This window comes from Cottoperca gobio, chromosome 12, assembly GCF_900634415.1.
Source record: "Cottoperca gobio chromosome 12, fCotGob3.1, whole genome shotgun sequence".
Lineage (NCBI taxonomy): Eukaryota > Metazoa > Chordata > Actinopteri > Perciformes > Bovichtidae > Cottoperca > Cottoperca gobio.
The window spans coordinates 10,801,983-10,821,728 of NC_041366.1; the positions used below are offsets into that span (position 1 = coordinate 10,801,983).

The window sequence follows — 19,746 nt, forward strand, 5'->3', positions numbered from 1 at the left end:
AGCACACCCTCACTCTCCTAAATTATTGCTCCGCTGAAGCTGAATCTGTTCTCTGACCGCTCCACGATGTCTGTGCACATTAACATCATTACAGTGTTGGTCCTTTTTCTGTCCCTTCAGATGTCCAAAAGGGAACTCGGGCCTTTGATATTGCTGATTGTTTAACTTAGTAAAGAAGTTACCCTCATTATCCTTTATTCATGTGATGCTAACGCAAATTTGATGAGGCAAAATGACATTTATTACATTTATCCAGTAGGTTGTAAAGAATGAATGATTGTTATTTTTGCGCTTTCTTTTTTTAATTCACTTTATCTACTCTCGTTTTGAAGCGAGCGTTGTCTGCTAGGCGTTTCGCCCCGGCATGTTTGAGCTTTTTCTTTGCACTTTTGGTAGCTTCCTCTTGGATGCGCGCTTACGATCTGGCACCTGGTTGCCCAAAATTGTAACATGACCATCATTTAATTGTGTCAGTGCCGATTTGAAAAATACAAAACCGTTCAGATGGCACAAGTGATAAGGTAGGAAAAAGGCCACAGTGCTCATTAATGTTCTGACCTGAAATTGGATTCAGGGAGCACTGAAGTGTCACGCTTACCCTCCATATGTACACACTAGCGAGTAACCTGTGGTTTGTTCAGTGGAGGCATGCAGGAGCAGAGCAGCACAAGTGGCCCCGAGAGGCCCTAGCCCTGCCGGATGAGATGAGGGGAGGGGAGGGGAGGGAACAAACAGAAGCTGCTTAATTAAAATGCAAATGATGCCGCTGCCTAAATCTCAATTCACCTCCTCGCTCTGCTTTGTGTGTGTGTGTGTGTGTGTGTGTGTGTGTGTGTGTGTGTGTGTGTGTGTGTGTGTGTGTGTGTGTGTGTGTGTGTGTGTGTGTGTGTGTGTGTGTGTGTGTGTGTGTGTGTGTGTGTGTGTGTGTGTCGAGCAGAAAAGCAAACCACTTTAGTCTGTGCGTCTGTCTTACTGGTCCCCATATACACACATTGTTTTACACACACACAGCAACACACAAGCGCAGCACAGAGAAGCCCCTTCAAGCGTGTGTTCTAAAAATAAACATGTATCTTTTGTAAATTCATGCCATTACTCGCGCACACGCTTTCTGCAAGGCTTTTCCAGGAGATGGTCAATATTTAATCTGCATTCTGTGCTGTCAGCGTGCTCTGCCTCACATCGCCCTCCTTTCACGATGGTGCTGCTGTTGCTCCGGTCAGCTATTATGAGAAATGGAGAAAGTCACATTTCTCCTACTGGCTGTTCAATATTGCGAAAATGTCATCTGATGCGCTGAGACAGCTAATATTTTCCCCCAGTAACAGAGCAAAGCAGCAGTGTAAGCACATTTTTTAATTAATCAGATTACTGCTGTAGGAATGAGCATTAACTGGAACATGTGTCTGCATCCAAAGATAAAACAATGAACATTGATTAAATGAGAAAAAAAAGTATCTGCAGGCATTCAGCGAGTGTACAAGACCTTTCATTCACTGTTAAAGTAATAAAACAGCATTATTTAGTTTATTATTTTTTTCGGTTCAGTTTCTGATTTTAAAATTGAATATTCAAACCCTTCATTTAGATTTGAGTCCAAACCTTTGTTTTTGATCTCTTCCTCATGAGATCCCTGGGGCGAGGGGATTATCACTGAGGCTTGATGGTCAGCGTAGTTTTTCAGTGGGTCATTTGAAGTCCAGTTCACTCACCTGAACCTTTAGACAAACCTAATGTACAATCCTGCTGACCCTTCATTTGAATCTGCACGAGTCGGCGTTAGCAGTTTGTAATTTAGAGTACTTTGTGTATCATAATCCAACCTAATCTACTGTTGCACGTTCTGTTCGATGATCAGAGAACAGCATTCTTAGTTCGCTGTCTTCTCTGATTACGCCATACTAGATTTTGGAAGGAGGAAAAACCCAGCTGCACTGGCCTCTGTGGGTTGAGAGGTATACACCCAACATCATAGCTAGGTGTGGTGAGGTGTGGTCCGTCGTAATTGTGACCACAGCCAACTGGCGATGTAGAGTGGTACCATAGTGCCACGCTACATATTGCCACGACTAGTTGGCTGGACAACAAGGATTATTAGACAGTTACTCTTTGAAAAGTTAAAAAAGGAAGTTTTCCAGTGAAGTATCTCAACATGTACCAGTTCCAAACTTTGGTTTATGACCAAATATCCAATTTGAGATCAATTGATGACATCCCCATCAGCCTCAGCTAATTAGTTAACGTTAGCACGCAAGTAAGATGGTGACGGTTGCAAACATTACAATTATTAAACATTAACATTGTGATTATGAGCATGTTCGCATGCGGATGTTAGCATTTAGCTCAAAGCTCTGTTGTGCCTCACGGAGCTGCTAGCGTCGTGGCTGTGGAATCTTAGTTAGTAATTGGCAATAGATTAAATGCCCTTTAAACCTCGAATCCGCAATCATATTACACCTCCCAATTGGATCAGACTGATGATGCATTGGTACACGTATATCTTCACAGTGGAGCTTAAGTTCCAGTATTCCTCATTCCTTCCGTTTCATGTTGTATTTGAGTAAACTAAGCAGAGCAGTGTGAGCAATGTCTCATTCTAACTACTGTACAGTGCTAGTCCTAAATATAGCCCCACATGACAGCATGCAGACTGATAGAAGTAAGGCAAGATGGAGCCTTGTTTTATATTCTAGTTCATCCTCAGGGGGATTATATTACACGTGGAATAACTTCATAGATGTTCCGTTCTTGTGGCATCAAAGTCCCAGAAACCCAAAGATGGAGATTGAATGAACATTTTACAGTAAGTTCTTATCAGACTGTCATTACTTCAAGCAAGTTCATCATGTCTCAGTCTGTGATACAACACAAACTGGATCAGGAATCGTGTGTGTGTGTGTGTGTGTGTGTGTGTGTGTGTGTGTGTGTGTGTGTGTGTGTGTGTGTGTGTGTGTGTGTGTGTGTGTGTGTGTGTGTGTGTGTGTGTGTGTGTGTGTGTGTGGTCTGACAAATCTAACATCCGAGTTGCCATGAGAGAAATATGCCGTATAGACAGAAGGCCCCTCATCTGGAAGTTATCTATCACAGGTCGTCATTATAGCAGGCTTCATTATCTAGCTGGTAATGAATAATTACATTCACGAGTGGGAATTAGACTTTTATTAGATCCTTATTCCAGGCAATCAGAACATGATTGTTATCTGCTGTGGGATCTTCATGTGTGCTTGCAAGTACACGTGCCTGAAGAAAATGCCTTAACAACAGATCACTGCAGTGGAGCTGTGTCACATGGTTTAGTATCTCCAGTATGAAACTGCAGCATGACATCAGGAGCTACTCTGTCGCTCTTATTCTTTTCTTCCCGCTGTCTCCTTCTCTCCATTCTCTTAAAGCCATTTACTTTCCTTGTGATGTACTCTCAGGCTCTCTCTGTCTTTGTCACCATCCCTTTCACCCTCTCCATCACGCACGAGCGTTAACACCGAGTGACACAGCATGATCCTCCTCTTTGCCAGCAGATGTCCAGTCAGGTTTTGTAAGCACATATAACCTCTCCCGCACGAGCATCGGCTCCACTTCAGCGTGTTCTGGCGGTGACAGTGGCTGTGTGGTCATGATGGAGGGGGGGGGGGGGGGGGAGTAGACAGGAGGGTGGAGGGCACAAAGATAGAAGAATAAGGATGTGATTGGTTCTGAACAAGTGTGATGTCGTGCCTCATGGCGTCTCTGCCAGGGCGTTGTAACGTTGGGTAGGTGGGCTGCTGGTGTGCCACCTGGAACAACATGGAAGTGAGTAGGAAGTCCTGTGAAGCAAAACAGATTTTGTTCATAATGTAAAATACGTTTTTAGCAGATCTTGGTGGACAACCCTACTTTCTCATTTGCTCGGTTTAATAGAGCAGCAACAGATGAATGTAAAAGTACCTATTTCTGCATATTGGTGATGTTACAGCCCATTAGCTGCCATTCCTCTTGTCAGTGTTTCTTACTAACGAGAAACTCACACCTCAAGTGTTGTCAGCTAGCAGTGCCTACTCTTAAAGTGTGATCGAGCTAAATATCCGAGGCAAAGTGGGTGGAATTAGCTTGAAACTTGCAGACACTTTTTCAGATGACAAAAATGCACATTTTGACATTTAAAGATTGATTTGTTCACATATATTGTGTGTTTTTACAATAAGCAAGGACACAATGAACTGGAATGTGTATTAACAAGGTCGATTCCCTGCTGGATCTGCTCTGTTTGTCTGCTAAAATACCAAATGACACATCACAAGCAAACCCAGTTTTATGAGCATGGGAAGCTGGATCGTTTACTACTGACTCCAGGTTTAGCATTTCTCTGCTCCCTGTTATTGTTCTAAGTCCATTCTTGTGAATGTGTTTTATGATTTGGAAAATGACATCACTGCCCCCTTTTGGCGAAGGACAGTATTACACATCTCATTACATAGTCTGACATCAGCGATTCCCAGGCTGCCATTACCTCATTCATTCCTCTACAACCTGGAAATTGATGATTACATTGCTAGAATGTGACAAAAGCGTTTACCAGGTGATTAGTTTAATTCATGCAATGTATGTAAATCCCTCCAAACCTTATGGGGTAATATTTGGTAATTATGCAATGAACATTAGGAGGTTGCACATGAGCTTTGTCACTGATGATTGAGTAAAGCGGACATTTCTGACGATAGAGCAGCGAGTAAAACTAAAACCCAGTCTCCCTCTTCACCTCCACTCTGTCCTGTGCCTTCCTGGTAAAAGAGGACTGCAAAGGTGTGAAGAGAGGAGAAGGATACATCTTTGTTTGTTTCTTATCTTGTTTCATTTTTATTCATAGCTTCTTCTTCTTCTTCTTCTTCTTCTTCTTCTTCTTTTTTTTCTGTCTTTGCTGTATTGAGCTGCTGTAACGAGCAGATTTACCCTATGGGCGATCAATGACGTTCTTAATTGATCTTATCACTGTTGTGTGTTGTTGCCACAGAACCGGCAGCTTCTGAGGGACAGTTTCATGGTGGAGTTGGTGGAGGGAGCCAGGAAGCTGCGGCACGTCTTCCTCTTCACTGATCTGCTGCTCTGCGCCAAGCTAAAGAAACAGATCGGAGGGTAAGAAAACTTGACGTGTTTTTTCACCTTATTCTCACCAAGTTAGAGCGAACGCCACAGTGAAATACACCAAAATGCATAGATCACTGCAGCAGGTAGGTGGTGCAGAAGAGGGTTGGAAATCTCAGATCTTATATCATTATAGTTTGAAATTCATTTAGCCAAAAAAGAACATTTGTTTCTTGTTAAAATCCCACTATTAATAAGATCTCTTGAGACCTGGGTTGCACAAGATTTCCAAAAATGTTTGAAAATGTAAACGCATCTTACTATCCAACACTTATTCAAGTTCTTAGGTTTAAGTTTCAATTAAAAAATCTATATCATTTGATAAATATTTCTGAAATGTTTAAAGAATCTGAATAATGTACTAGTAATTATACCTTATTAATTGTTTTAATTTTTCTTTCTCCCCTTTCCACTGTTTCCTTTCCCCTCTATTCATCTTCATCAATCCACTCTTCCTTGCATACTTCCTTCACATCTTTTTTACTCACCTTTCACCATCCACCCCCTCTCCTTTTCCATCCCCTCTACTGCAGTAAAAACCAACAGTATGACAGTAAGTGGTACATCCCCCTGACTGAGCTGACCTTCCAGGGCCCCGAGGAAACCGAGCCACTTACCATCCCACAGGTCCCCGATGAAGAGCTCGACGCCATGAAGGTCAAGATCTCACACCTCCGCAGTGAGATTCAGAGAGAGAAGGTACCCTTTGAAAAGTCTGGTTTCTAAGTTTGTCTTCTGGGATTTTGAAAATGTTTCGTACCTTAGTCGATACAGAATGTTCCCACACACACACACACACACACACACACACACACACAGTCAAACGTTTCCACCTCTGTGATTTCAGAGAGCCAACAAGGGTTCAAAGGTCATCGACCGTCTCAGGAAGAAGCTGTCTGAACAGGAGTCTCTGCTCCTGTTAACGTCTCCGAGCATGCCCATCAGAGTCTACAACAAGAATGGCAAGGTGATGACGTTCTCCACCTTCATCATCATTTCTTACACCATCACCCTCCCTCCTCCTACTGCTCCCCTCTTCTTCTTCTCCGTGTTTCATCTGTTCTTCTCATTTTAATGCATTTTAGTAGCCTTCTGCTTCCCAGAACAATATCCTCCTCGCTGATCTTCATTCACTTCGCGATCGCTGTATGACGTCTTCCATCTGTTAAAGCTAGCTGCACGAGTGCAGAGTTTAGATTTTGATATTGTATATCCGCACAGATGACGTGCCCTCTCCAGATGAATCGGGGATAAAATAACTTTTTCATTATTTTGTTTGTTTTCAGAGTTACAGTTTCCTGATTTCGTCAGACTATGAACGTGCAGAGTGGAGGGAGCTAATGAAGGAACAGCAGAAGAAATGTAAGTGTCCCAGAGAGGTTTAAGAACATCCTAGACACTTGAAACATTTTAAGATTCATTTGGCAACTGCTAACCCAAGAGCCTTGTGAGGAGGAACGACAGATATACAATATACATTGTAATTTAACGTCTACATTTATTGTCTTCCCTCAAGGTTTGAAAACTTCCTCCTTGACTTCCATGGAGCTGCAAATGTTGACCAACTCCTGTGTCAAACTGCAAACTGTCCACCACATTCCACTTAGCATCAATAAAGAAGGTAAGATACCGTTTTTTAGTATCTCAAAATATCATGTTTGCAACACTCAAGTGCTGTTTATTAAAATAAATGTGTCCTCGTCGTTTTCTGTTTTGTCATTTATGTGCAGTCTTTGATTGAATCATTTTTCTGCATCCATGGCTGCTCTCTTATAAACCAGAACATGCCAGAAGAATAGCCCTGGAAAAAAATGATTATGATTAAAAGTTGTGATTCAGATGAGGATAGAAAGTCTAAGCCATGTGTGTTCTACTGTAGAGGGACGTTGCATCCCTTCCTTCCATGTCAGACTCTGCTCCAAAGCAAACAGAGATGTGCATGCTTTTCTAATCCCCTCTCGCTGTCTTTTTTTTTCTTCCCTCTGCACGCTGACTGTTTTTCCAGAGGATGAATCCCCCGGTCTCCACGGGTTCCTGAATGTAATCGTCCACTCTGCCTCCGGCCTCAAACAGAGCTTGAGTGAGTCACTCCCTTTAGCCTTCATGCACACAAGAGAAAATACAGATAATCAGACAAAATGAGTTGCAGAGAAAGCTCAACTTTATTGTGACCACGGAGCAGTGGAAAACTTTATTTTCTGGTGGAAGTATATGTTTCCCTCAGACTTTAATTCGAATGTAGTTTCACTACTTAAATGTTTTTTAATTTGTTGGAATTTACATTTTTTTAATTGCTATTTGGTATATTTACTGAGTTGCATAACACCTCCATGAAACCTTCTGACAATTTGAACAGGACTGCTTTCTCATTTGCATTCTGGGGATAACATCTAACATTTAACCAGTTCTGCTACTGTAATGTATCCACATTCATATTTATGGCTACTGAAGTGATGTGTGTCATATTTCAATCCTCTATCAGATCTCTACTGCACATTGGAGGTGGATTCCTTTGGCTTCTTTTCAAGTAAAGCCAAGACGAGAGTGTATCGATACACCACTGAACCCAAATGGAACGAGGTATGAAAATTATAAGCATGTGACTGTACATATTTCCAGTTGGAATAAAATGTCCCTGTATAGATAAGAGAGGGATCAATTAGGAGTCGATGTGGAAATATTACTTTACAGCTAATGAGTCAATCATGAACTTGTAATGTCTGTGTTTTAATTCATTATTCATTATTCATTATTCGTGCCCAACATTTGGCCCAACCCACATGGGACACGAGACACTATTCTACATACATCTTCCAGCGTTGCGTAAACAAATCATTTGGAAAAGGACAAAAGAAAAGAAACACAGACGACTAAAAAACAAAAGAACAAAATTAGCTGTTTATATGTTTCACATGTGAACAGCCATCTCAGTCTTTGTGCAACGCATCTACTTTTATCTTATTAAACAAAGCAAAGTGTGCGCTGTTCACAATAAAAAGGACAGTGGAAGCTATGCTGTTTAGACAACACCTCAGACAGTTCTGCTCTTCTTCTTCTTCTAGAATAACACACCGTCCCGTTTCAACAGTCAAAGGTCAAACACCAGATCTCATCTGAGCACGTAGAGTTAAATACAACATCATTCTCAGTTTTTTAAATCCTTTTAAAGATGATTCGAATCAAATTGGTACCTGCACAGATTTGTTAGATTAAATATTTCCTTCATTGTAAAAAACATATCCTCTTTGTTTCTTTTCAACTCACAAAGACATACATGAGCACATTTCCTTCTTGGTGAAGTTTGTGCCGCTTGTCATGTATCTGACATCCTGTAATCAGTTAGCTGTCCATCTTTGAGTAAGCCCCTGCTATACAATATAGCCAAAGCACACACGTATTCATACTGTAAGCAGGATCACATACACGAACATGAATGCATTAATGACACAGCTGTATGTTGGAGGCTAACATTACAGAGGAGAGCTTTGAGACACAATCAGTGGATCTGTTCATCTGCGGCGCAGTTTTCTTTCCATTGTGGACCCAAAGAGTCTTTGCTCAGCAAAGTGGAAATAATATATCTAATGAGGGGCTGCTGGTGATGACTCACATCTGTCCAAATGCTAAGTGAACCAACACAGTGTGGGCCTCCGAACGATGTGCAAAACATATGCAGAGCGCTTCCAAACATAATTACAGGCAATGTTGGTCAGCTGTGTGGTGGGATGTATGAACTAAAATGTAGTGGGGATGCTGATATTTTTTTTCTTTAGGTATATTGCCATTCGTGTTGTTATTCCTGTCTCTACTGGTGTCATTGAACTCAAATGTTGGACATTTTTGCAACATATTTTTGCTGGAATAATCTCCCTAAAACGATTTTTGTGCTTTTCTTTCTTCCCCTAAGGAGTTTGAGATTGAGCTGGAGGGCTCTCAGACCCTGAGGCTGCTCTGCTACGAGAAGTGTTATAACAAGACCAAGCAGAACAAAGAGGATGGAGAGAGCACAGACCGCATCATGGGGAAAGGACAGATCCCGGTATGACATGACATCACCCCCCCCCCCCATCCATGACTCATTACTGATAGACAGTTATGTCACCGCCGCTGCCACAAAGCATGAAATTTCATATTATGGCTCAGTGAACAACTTAAACTGAGCATGATGTAAAGAAAATCGCTGATTAGATTAATTACCCTAATATGTAATGGATGGGTGAAGGTTGGTTGAATGGAGAGAAATGTCGGAGGATGTGTAGAATGACACAAAGCTTTAATTTTCGTACCATTGATCTGTCATTGTGCCGTCAGGTTTAGCTGTTTAAAACATTCCTCACAGTCCAGGCTCTACACGGGTTATTGAGTAACAGCAATGCCAGCCTGCACATGTGGAAATGACATCAATACTATGAGGTGCTCCGTCCATAAATCCTGATAATACCCGGGGAAAAACGCAGACTCTGTGCTCCGCAGCCTGGCCGTGAGACGGGCTGATCGCAGGTTGATAGCAAATCTAGCAGGTGAATGAATGGGTTGCCAAGACGACACCAGCTTGCAGGATAATGCCAAGTGTCACTCAGGAGATCAACAAAGAGAAAGCAAACATACAGGATAGAGAGAGATTCAGACTAAGTCGGAAAGATGAGTCTCGTCTTTGATTTGCAGCCTCCACTCACAGCAAGGCAGGTGTGTGTGTGAGATTATACACTGCTGACACCCACAAAGAAACACAATGGTGGTCAGAAAGATGTGTAATGTCTTATTCGTGTTTTTTCTTAAACAAACTGAGAAACAAAAAGCAAGAAAAACTGAAAAATACAAAACCATTAAAAGACATACTAATGACAGTCCCCTTTTTATATGAGCGATATTTCAATTAACCAATCGTAGAAAACAATGGTGCAACATTAGCTTCATGTTATATTAGCAGTATTCATTCTAAACAGCCTGTATCCTGAACACTTCAAATTGCAGGAGCCATCTCCACGAGGACAAGTCTCCTTGTTGCTTGTTGTCTGTGACTGTGAATTACAGTCTCGTGCTCCACCTGGTGGTTCTTTTGGTAATCCTGTGAAATGATCACTTCTTGACAGATGATGTCATTCAAAACAAACCACCCATAGCGGTGAGAAAGTTGCTCAGCAGGATTTTCATTAATCCAGGGCAAGAAACTGCCACGCTCGTCTTCAGGAGAGAGTGGCTGATAAATCCCACAGAACACTGTTCAGTGTTACTGGTTTACCAACAAAATGAATGTTTAGAACAGAATGAAATCACTATTCACTGGTCAGAGTGCCTAAATGTGTTTCAAACACACAGTACATTCGAAATGTTCATTTCTCTTTAGTCTCTGTCTTCATGTGCTTTTTGTTGATTTATGCACCTGTGACTCTAGTTCTCTACACCTTGCGGTAGCTTTTTCAGTATCAGCCCACAATTTATTACATCAGTGTATTCTAACCCTTCCCTCATATCATAGTTCATATGATAGTTCATAGTTGTGTGTATATATATATGATATATATATATATATATATATATATATATATATATATATTAATATATATATATATATATATATTATATATATGTGTGTATATATATATATATATGTGGTGTTATATATAGGTATATATATATATATATATATGTGTGTATAATATATGTATATATATATGTAAAATATATATATATATATGTGTGTATATATATATATATATGTGTGTTATATAATATATGTGTGTTGTTGATTATATGCTGTTTATATATAATATATAAATATATATGTGCATGTGTATATATATGTATATATTATATGTTATATATATAATATATGTATATATAGTATATGTGTTATATATATATATATATATATATATTATATATATATGTATATTATATATATTACGTATATAATATTGTATATGTGTATATATTATATATATATGTGTGTGTGTGTGTGTTGTTAGTATATGTATAATTGTATATTATATATATATATATATAATATATATATATATATACACACATATACTTTCAGGAAGTGTATGTATGTCTCTGTCTATATGTGCTGTAAAAATCATCCTTTTGCGTAGCGTTCCTAAACTGTCCCAGCTCACACTGCCGGCCTCATGTCAGTGTTTGCTCAGTGTAGTTTTGAAAGATCTGCGATTTATCAAAAATGTCTTTAAACAGCACAGGGCTCGCTAAACCTTCGACCAGTAAAGGCTGTAGAAGATAAAATCCTATTTGTTGGCCAAATCTTTGAGCTTTTAAAATATTTTTATCAAAAGCAAAAGAAACTTTGCTGTTTTTCCTCGAGTGTAATTCTTTGTCGATAAACGGCTCAAACCAAAGAGCACACTCAGCAGTGAAAGATTCAGTTATGAGAAACATGATCCTGCTTTGCACGCAACCAGATGGGGCTTAGCCAAGGTAAACATACAACATAGTGTGTGTGAGAGTGTGTGTGTGAGAGAGAGAGAGGGGCTCCTGTGTGTGTACTCATTTATTGTCCCAGATGACATGTCTCTTCAGATCTGAGTATGTTAGGGTGTGAAGCTACACTCTTTAAACAGAAAATATTTATTTATCATATTTCTGAAAATACAGTAATGGGATGCAACATACAACAAAACCACCTCAGAAAACATTCCACTCGAGAGAAGATTTGTACTGTTGATGCAATTATACCTTAAGGCGCTGCTCTGTTGACAGTACATAAGTAGGACAACAGTATGTAAAGATAACATAATCTCAACAAAGCACGTAAATATAAAAGATCCATGTAGTGCATCCATTGCAGTGGTTCATGAGAAATAGTGAAAATGTTCCTTTATCCATGGCCTAGAAACATATACATTTCTGTTGTTTTCTAACTCTTCTGCTAACTAACTAAAAGACAAAGACACAAGTGAAGTATTCAGATACTGTATGTGTACTTACTGTATGTAAAAGTTCCAATAAGGTCGGTCGCCTTTATTTAATCAGGGGGGAAACAATTGGGAGCACGGCTCTCCTTGACAGTGGTGCTCTGCAGATGCATAATAATCCATTATAATCCATTATAATTCAAAATAAATATCACTCAATACATACTAACATGTATTGTCCTTTTTGTTTTGCTTCCCCCAGCTTGACCCTCCATCTCTCCAAGGCAAAGACTGGCAGAGAACAGTTATTCCCATGAACGGAGTGAGTAAATCACATTTTTGTATTGCTTTAATGTATTTCCTCCCCTCACGTTTTCAAAAATGTATACATTTGTTAATTATCAACTCTCAAAAATACTCATATTAGGGGTTACTGTAGCTTCATTACAGCCATACATTTATATTATAGTAGCACTCAGCAGTGAGGATGTGGTTCAGCAGTTGATTTAAGTCTACATCTGGTTTTAAGATGGCAGGATTTCCTCAAGATCATGGAAAGCCATTGCAGATGGCTTGTAACAGTCTGTAAACCTGTTTTAACTTTAAACCCTTTTTTCCTGTGTCAGATTGAGGTTAAACTTTCCATCAAGTTCACCACCCGAGAGTTCAGCCTGAAGAGGATGCCCTCACGGAAACCAATGGGCGTGTTTGGAGTCAAAATCTCCACAGTGACCAAGTGAGTACGCACAGTACTGTACTGTTAAACTTCAGTTATCCTTGCTTCTATTTGCACACTTGCCATCCCTCGAGATTTTCCCAGGAGGAACATTTTTACACCTTTTTTTCATTTTCGTTATTTCAACCTGATTCTGGCACTGGAAAGCTTGTGCCAGAAACAGGTTGTAATGAAGCCCTACGTCTACTGTTTCCACCTGGACAACAATACAGCTACACCAAATGTTGTTTCTTGGCATGCACATGACGCTGAAGCGAGCTGCTCTTGCCTCGTCAGTGAGTGAGAGACTGACAGGAAGAAATACTCCAGACATCCTGGAAAGAAGAAATAATGTTTCTTACGGAAAGTTTAAGGTTTAAAATATGCCGCAGAGAGTCTCTAAGGTGCAGGGGATGAAAACAGAGTAAAATAAGTAGTAGTAGTTGCCGTGTACTTATTATTAGTTATTTTATGATTTAAAAGTCACCAGAATACAGGAAACAAAGTCTCAAGGTAGGCAAGTATGTCTATCGGTTTGTCAGGGCACATTTGTATTCTCCAATGGCGTTCCTCAGGGCTTGATTCTAGGCCTCCTCCTCTTTTACGGATGTGCTCATCTTTTTGTTTGTTTCCTCACATTCCACAATGTTATGCTGATGCTTAAATTTACATGTATTTTACATGTAATTTGACTGACACAAAAACACTGCATAGCTAATATCTCCAGTTTGTCCTGAAGATTAGGAATTTACAGTCTCACAAGCAGCTCCATCACCATCTTAGTAACATTTGCTAATTAGTACTAAAAACAAACTGTACAAAAACATGCATATTGCAAAGGAGGAAGAAGATGGGAGGGAGAGGAGAGAGAGCATGTGGTAGAAGCATCAGTGCGTCATGTGTTTGTGGCAATAGTTGTCGCTGATGGGTGACATAAATAAGGATTAGACATAACAAGTAGGTTAACTAGATTTAACAGCAAAAATCAATCAGCGCTATAGAGCATTACTAACCCTTACAGTACCATTTAATGCCTCGTCGTTTATTCTGTATTTCTGCTGGTACGTGTTTTACTCAATATAAACTGCTTGTGTGTTAAATGATCATTAATGTTTAACTCCATTCAGGCGAGAGCGCTCCAAGGTGCCCTACATTGTCCGGCAGTGCCTAGAGGAGATTGAAAGGAGGGGTATGGAGGAGGTGGGCATCTACCGAGTATCAGGAGTGGCTACTGACATTCAGGCCTTGAAGACCGCCTTTGACACCAGTGAGTATACCCTTCATCTACATACAGTCTACGCTTTGTGAAGGTTTCATGTAATAAAGTCAAAAATGTGTTTAACGTCCTTTGGATTATTGTCACTTTGTAAACATGTCGATGTTTAAATCTTCCTTAAGGTTTTGGAATTTCATGACGTAGGTCTTTAAAACTGAGCATTATATTTAGTAGACCTGTTCTAAGATCAACTGAAAACTAGTGACAGTACTAAAAGATTACATAATATTCGAATCGTAGTGAATAGTTTGTCTTTACTTCCCCTATCGTGGTTATAATACTATAATTGCAATGCATTTCTAGGAAAGAAGGCTGAGATTGACCATCGCCCGAAGGAAACCTTTTTTTTTAATCCCTCTATTTCTGTTGATCAGGTGATTATTATAGCAGCTCTGTGTGTCTGGCTGGGAGCTAACATGAGGCATCTTCTCTGATGTGAAATGATTAACCAGATTTCGGAACAAATTCTTTACGAACTTAAATGTGTATCTTGTGTGCTAATTGTGAATGTATCTTGCGTGGAGTGTGTGTTTTATTTTGTTGCAATTTCAGAATGTGAAAAAAATAAGACGCATGGCGACCGCTGCTTGTGCCGAGGTGTTTCCCCCGTCTTATTGTCTCCCTTGCGCACCCTCCCGTCTTCATGTTGTTCTTGTCTCTCTCTTCCGCTAGATCATAAAGACGTGTCGGTGATGATGAGTGAGATGGACGTCAATGCCATCGCTGGCACCTTGAAGCTGTACTTCAGAGAGCTGCCAGAACCACTCTTCACTGATGAGCTCTACCCAAATTTTGCAGGCGGCATCAGTAAGTCACAAGGCTATTGACGTTCTCAAATAGCTAATTATTAGCAGTTGCAACTTCTAAATGTCTATAAGGGTTTTACTCAAGAAAAAGCCTGAATATACAGGATGTGTGAAAACCAGATTCCTTTTCTTCTGTGCAGCCCTGTCTGATAGCGTCGCCAAAGAGAGCTGTATGTTGAATCTACTGCTGTCGCTGCCAGAACCCAACCTGGTCACATTCCTTTTCCTATTGGATCACATGAAGAGGTAAGAAAAAGACACACATGCCTGCATGATAATGTAGACAGGAATGTCCACTGAAAAAACACATAAAACAGATACATTCACAACAACAAGCCATAAATATACAGGAGGTGCATTCCACTGAGGTCACGCACAAGCACATATACATAAGTTAACCCTTGTGCCTCACTTTAAAAAAGTTGCTCCGATGTCCTGGAAGGTAACTGTTGTAGGAATTAAGGCTTTTAGCATCTCTGATGTTCACATACTTGCACACAGATCCATCACGGCACATTAACTGTCACCTGCATGTGCTGTTGTCCTCTTCTCCTCAGGGTGGCAGATAAGGAAAGCATCAACAAGATGTCTCTCCACAACCTGGCGACGGTGTTCGGGCCGACCTTGCTAAGGCCTTCCGAGAAGGACAGCAAGATCCCCGCTAACCCCACCCAACCCATCAGTATGGGGGACAGCTGGTCCCTGGAAGTCATGGCGCAGGTTCGTCTTCTTCTGGCATTTATCTTTGAATTTCGTCAAACTTTTTCTCTGCTAACTACAAGTTAACTAATGTGTCTCTTTTCCGTTTACTCTCTATCCTTGCAGGTCCAGGTGTTGCTGTATTTCCTCCAGCTGGAGACGATCCCCACCCCAGACAGTAAACGACAGAGCATCCTCTTCTCCACTGAAGTATAGAGCTCACATTGACTCTGCCGACGAGAAACTTTGACCATGGAGGAGTGAAATGAGACGGACCGTGGCTCAAAGTGAGCCTATAGTAGTATGTTTTTGGATTGACTGACCAGACTCTTGCAGCTGGAAAAGATAGTCTCTGGCGATGCCTGCCCCCCTCAAACACAAGAGGGCGCCATTGGACCTCAGAAGCTCCAAGGATGCGAGGTCCTTGCCGTTCATACAACATATTTAGTAAGATTCCTTCAGAAAATACATCCGCCATCCACATTTCTCCATCATGCTATTTGTTGGTCCCAGCATTGAACCTTTACAGCTTTAAGACAATTGTGGTTCATAAATCAAGAAGTTGTCAAAATCAGTCCATTAGAGAAAGAAACACGTCTGTCTTGATTCTTGAAATAGTTTGCCAACAAACCAGAATTTCCTACGTACCTTTGTGTTTGGGCATTGTTCTCTATCTGTGTTTTTTTTATACAATCATCGACTCGAGACTCCTGCAAAATACGTCTATCAGTCTCAAACCTTGCTTCATGTCCTGCTGAGGAAAATTCTAACTGTGTCTTACATAATCTCAGCACATTGTTTCTGAGAAGACAAGAGGAGACTTTTGTGCTGTTTGTGGGAGATACTGGCTTTTCTTCTTCGTGTCAGGAAGCCGCCACCTGTATGTTTAAGTGTTTACAACGTAAACAAACCCCGGTTGGAGTCAGAGACAAATTCTACAGCTTGAAGAGGGACTGTAAGAAAATAAAAAAATGAACCCGATGGTTAGTAATACACTGCAATCTGACTGCCTGCGGTTTTTCACCACCATAAAAGCAAATGTCCTCTATTTGTGTTGTGTGTGTCTCAAGGTAGTCTTCAGCTTGAATATCGATGAAGCAATATATTTTCTAACATAGGAAGTGTCTGTGTTCATATCTTTGTGGACAAAATGTCCTTCTTATTGTAACATAGGACATCTTGCCAAAATGAATATGTTGCTTGTTTGTTTCTAGGAGTAAAGGAAGCAGTTGTATTTACAGATACAGTATGTACATAATCTTAAAGTTGTATTTTTTCTTTCTTTTTGTTTAACAGTATAATCATTGTTGCTATTATTGTAATTTATTTTGGGGGGGGGGGATCGGTTTGTTTTTCTATGTGAACTTTTCTTCTGTTTTGATTAAGAAAGTGGTAGGTCTTAGCCTTGACTTCAAGTCTTGCGGTAAATAAGCAGGATTTAGCCTTGTTCTTATAGAAACTACTCAGCTGTTCTGTCCAGCCTATCGATTATTCATTTAGATATTATTATTGAAGGTAACACACACATTGTAGTTACATACTGTATGCTGCTCTGGAAAAAGGCACAAGCTCTTTAACTGCTGAGTATTCCTTGGCAAGAAAAGGTCTCACATCCAGAGACCGCCGCCTGTCTAGTTTAGACATTATGCAATGTCATAATAGAGCACACACACACTCACACACATATGACATTGTCTCTTTTTGTACCATTTAATCTTTGGCTGCAGAAGTACACTCACGCAATGTTAGAACTACTGTATTACAATTCAAGTGACCTGAGCACTCTGCATTTATGTCCACTGAAGACCATATCTGTTGGTTTTAATGAAGGAATATGATTTTGTTTTATCTTCTCCTGACACTTTTCTTTGTTTATCTCGTGCGTATGGCGAAATGTCCTGATAACTCTTTGTCCCTTTAACTGTTCTTCATCTCCTTAAGCATGAAGGTGTCCAACTCAATGGCCAATTTAAAGGCTTATCTTAAGATATTTTGTTGATTCTAAAAATGACATGTTTCGCATTTTAATTTCCATTTCCTTGATTTAACATGCAGGCATGTTTTATTGATTGTTTTTCTTTTTTTGCTGTCTTGTTCACAAATGTCTCATCATAGACTTTGGGATGTTGTTAACTTGTGAGTGTCTGGTTTACATTATTACAGCATGTCCTTTTCGGGCCAAGGGTAAATATCACAGTCGGTTTCCAATATATATTTTAGGTATAAAACTATAACCAATGGACCAGTTAAGTGGATCTGATAAGGGCTTGTGTGTGCTTGTGCCCATAAATGTTATTAATAACACATTTCAAGTTAGACTTCGAAAAGCAAGTAGAGTCTTTCCTTTTGGATACATATGAGCTCTCTAAATGTTAAGTCACTCATGCACATATTAATATAGACTAAAACACCATTATTATATCAACCCCATGAACAATCTTGAGCTTTTATTCTGAAAGTCTTCATGCCTTCAGTCCCACTTTTGATGTACTTCCACAAGTTTTGGCCTACTGTAGCATGCCCACATTGTTTCATCGTCTATACGTTAGGATGTGAGACAATGAATCCACCTTTCATTCATTCATTCATTGATCCGTCACCTTTATAAGTCCCAATTGCCTACACTACTGTACCCTATCGTGCCTCGACACTTTTTTGTTTTGTTTAGCGCCTGTGGTACTCTGAAACGTTGTTCAGTCTCCTGTTGCCTTTGCTGAGGACAGCCACACACCTTCCATCTCTTAAAGACTAAGACAGGACCTTAACCTTAAGCACGGTCTTAGCTCATACTGTACATGCCCGCTCTACTTGCCACCTTCATCTGACGGTGATGCTGTAATTCAAACTGTGCTGAAGTCAGTCTTAACAGAATTTCTTGCCCATGTCCTGGTTTTGGCTCTTAAAAGTTCAGCTCCTTTTAATGCCTTTTATACCTATTTATTTAAGATTTGTCCCCGTTTGGTATACGAAGGGTACTGGTTCTATTTATTTATGATATAATATCATCTGAAGCTATATTAATGTAAGAGAAATGGTGTGCTTTCTTTGGGGAAACGTACGTCTTATGTAACATCCTGTAAAACAGATTTTCACCATTTTGTCCCAGAATCACAACCACTGCAAACACCTTTGAAAGCCCCCCCCCCCCTCCCCCCTTACTCCTGCATCCTTGGCTCAGCTCTGTAGTTGGAAGTGTTGTACAGCAGACTGGCCACTGTGAGTGTTTAGCTATCTGATTTAGATAACTGAGTAGCAGATGCAGGTTCTCGTCATTTGAAGAAAAAAAAAAAAAAGGTAGATTCAGTGAGTTCAAACTTCTCTCATTTCCCCGTGGAGTTGTATAATATGTATTATACTAGAGAGTACATTATCTGGTTTCCGTTTTTATTTATTGTGGCGTCCGCTGACGTATGATCGTTGAGGGTTGAGCCGGTACGCCTCTAGTCTCTTCGAGAAGACAAACTGTCGGTGTGTTGTAGAGGAGAAAAGAGTCTTATATTGCTCTAGAATCTGCATTGTTTTTGGTCTGTTGATAGTCTGTGTAACTGCATGTACCCTCCGTAACTTCAGTCCCTCTGTACATGAAAAAGTAAATACAACAAAAAAGGTTTAATTTATCTGTGGAATAGCCTGAAGATATGGAACATATTGCTCTGTATGAAAGTTCTCCTTCATTTATTGTACATGGTAATTCTCAGATTTCCATAGTTAATACTTTCAAATGACCCTCTGCTGCCACTTCTACGACACCAAACTGACATTAAATTAGCCTACCTTAATCTTTGGAAATATGTTAGTTTTGTTTTATTCGACGCATAACATAAAGCCGAGGATGAGACTTGCTGACCAACCACAAACACTTTCTCTTTGTACCTTCCTCAGTCTTTTGAACTCTTGTTCCTGTTCAATATTCAATGTTCTGCTTGTAGAACTGTAAAAAGGAAAACTGTATTCTGAGGGCAAACATGTTTGGAAGGCATTTGCAGCCTATGTTTGTACACAAAAATGTTAAATAAAATCTCCTTGTATCTACATAGAATGACATGTTTGGTTTTCTTTTTTAAGCTCTCATCTACATAGCCTGTCCAACATGAGGAAGAGTATGGATGGACCCAGCTTCAATACAGTCCTGGGTTTTCAGTTCAGTCTTTGTTGGAGTCTTGGTTTTGTTCTGTGGTGGTTTTGCCTTTCCTGCACCAAACCTCAACCTGAAGTCATTTCTTCAGCTTCCTGTTGACTGTGTTTGTGTCATCCGGTCTA

At 40.1% G+C, this 19,746-nt stretch overlaps 1 protein-coding gene across 2 annotated transcripts in view; it reads left to right on the plus strand.

Annotated features, from left to right (window-relative positions):
- Positions 1-19,525, plus strand: part of bcr (BCR activator of RhoGEF and GTPase) — an 80,209-nt gene extending 60,684 nt beyond the window's left edge. For both annotated transcript variants that reach the window (XM_029444298.1, XM_029444299.1), the window contains 15 exons: positions 4,988-5,109; positions 5,652-5,817; positions 5,966-6,085; positions 6,405-6,480; positions 6,635-6,739; positions 7,124-7,198; positions 7,601-7,698; positions 9,026-9,157; positions 12,253-12,312; positions 12,617-12,726; positions 13,833-13,972; positions 14,654-14,788; positions 14,928-15,033; positions 15,345-15,507; positions 15,613-19,525. In XM_029444298.1, coding sequence (XP_029300158.1) covers positions 4,988-5,109; positions 5,652-5,817; positions 5,966-6,085; positions 6,405-6,480; positions 6,635-6,739; positions 7,124-7,198; positions 7,601-7,698; positions 9,026-9,157; positions 12,253-12,312; positions 12,617-12,726; positions 13,833-13,972; positions 14,654-14,788; positions 14,928-15,033; positions 15,345-15,507; positions 15,613-15,702 — 1,698 coding nt within the window. In that variant the 3' untranslated portion in view covers positions 15,703-19,525. The remainder of the gene's footprint in view (positions 1-4,987; positions 5,110-5,651; positions 5,818-5,965; positions 6,086-6,404; positions 6,481-6,634; positions 6,740-7,123; positions 7,199-7,600; positions 7,699-9,025; positions 9,158-12,252; positions 12,313-12,616; positions 12,727-13,832; positions 13,973-14,653; positions 14,789-14,927; positions 15,034-15,344; positions 15,508-15,612) is intronic.
- The last annotated feature ends 221 nt before the right edge of the window (positions 19,526-19,746 follow it).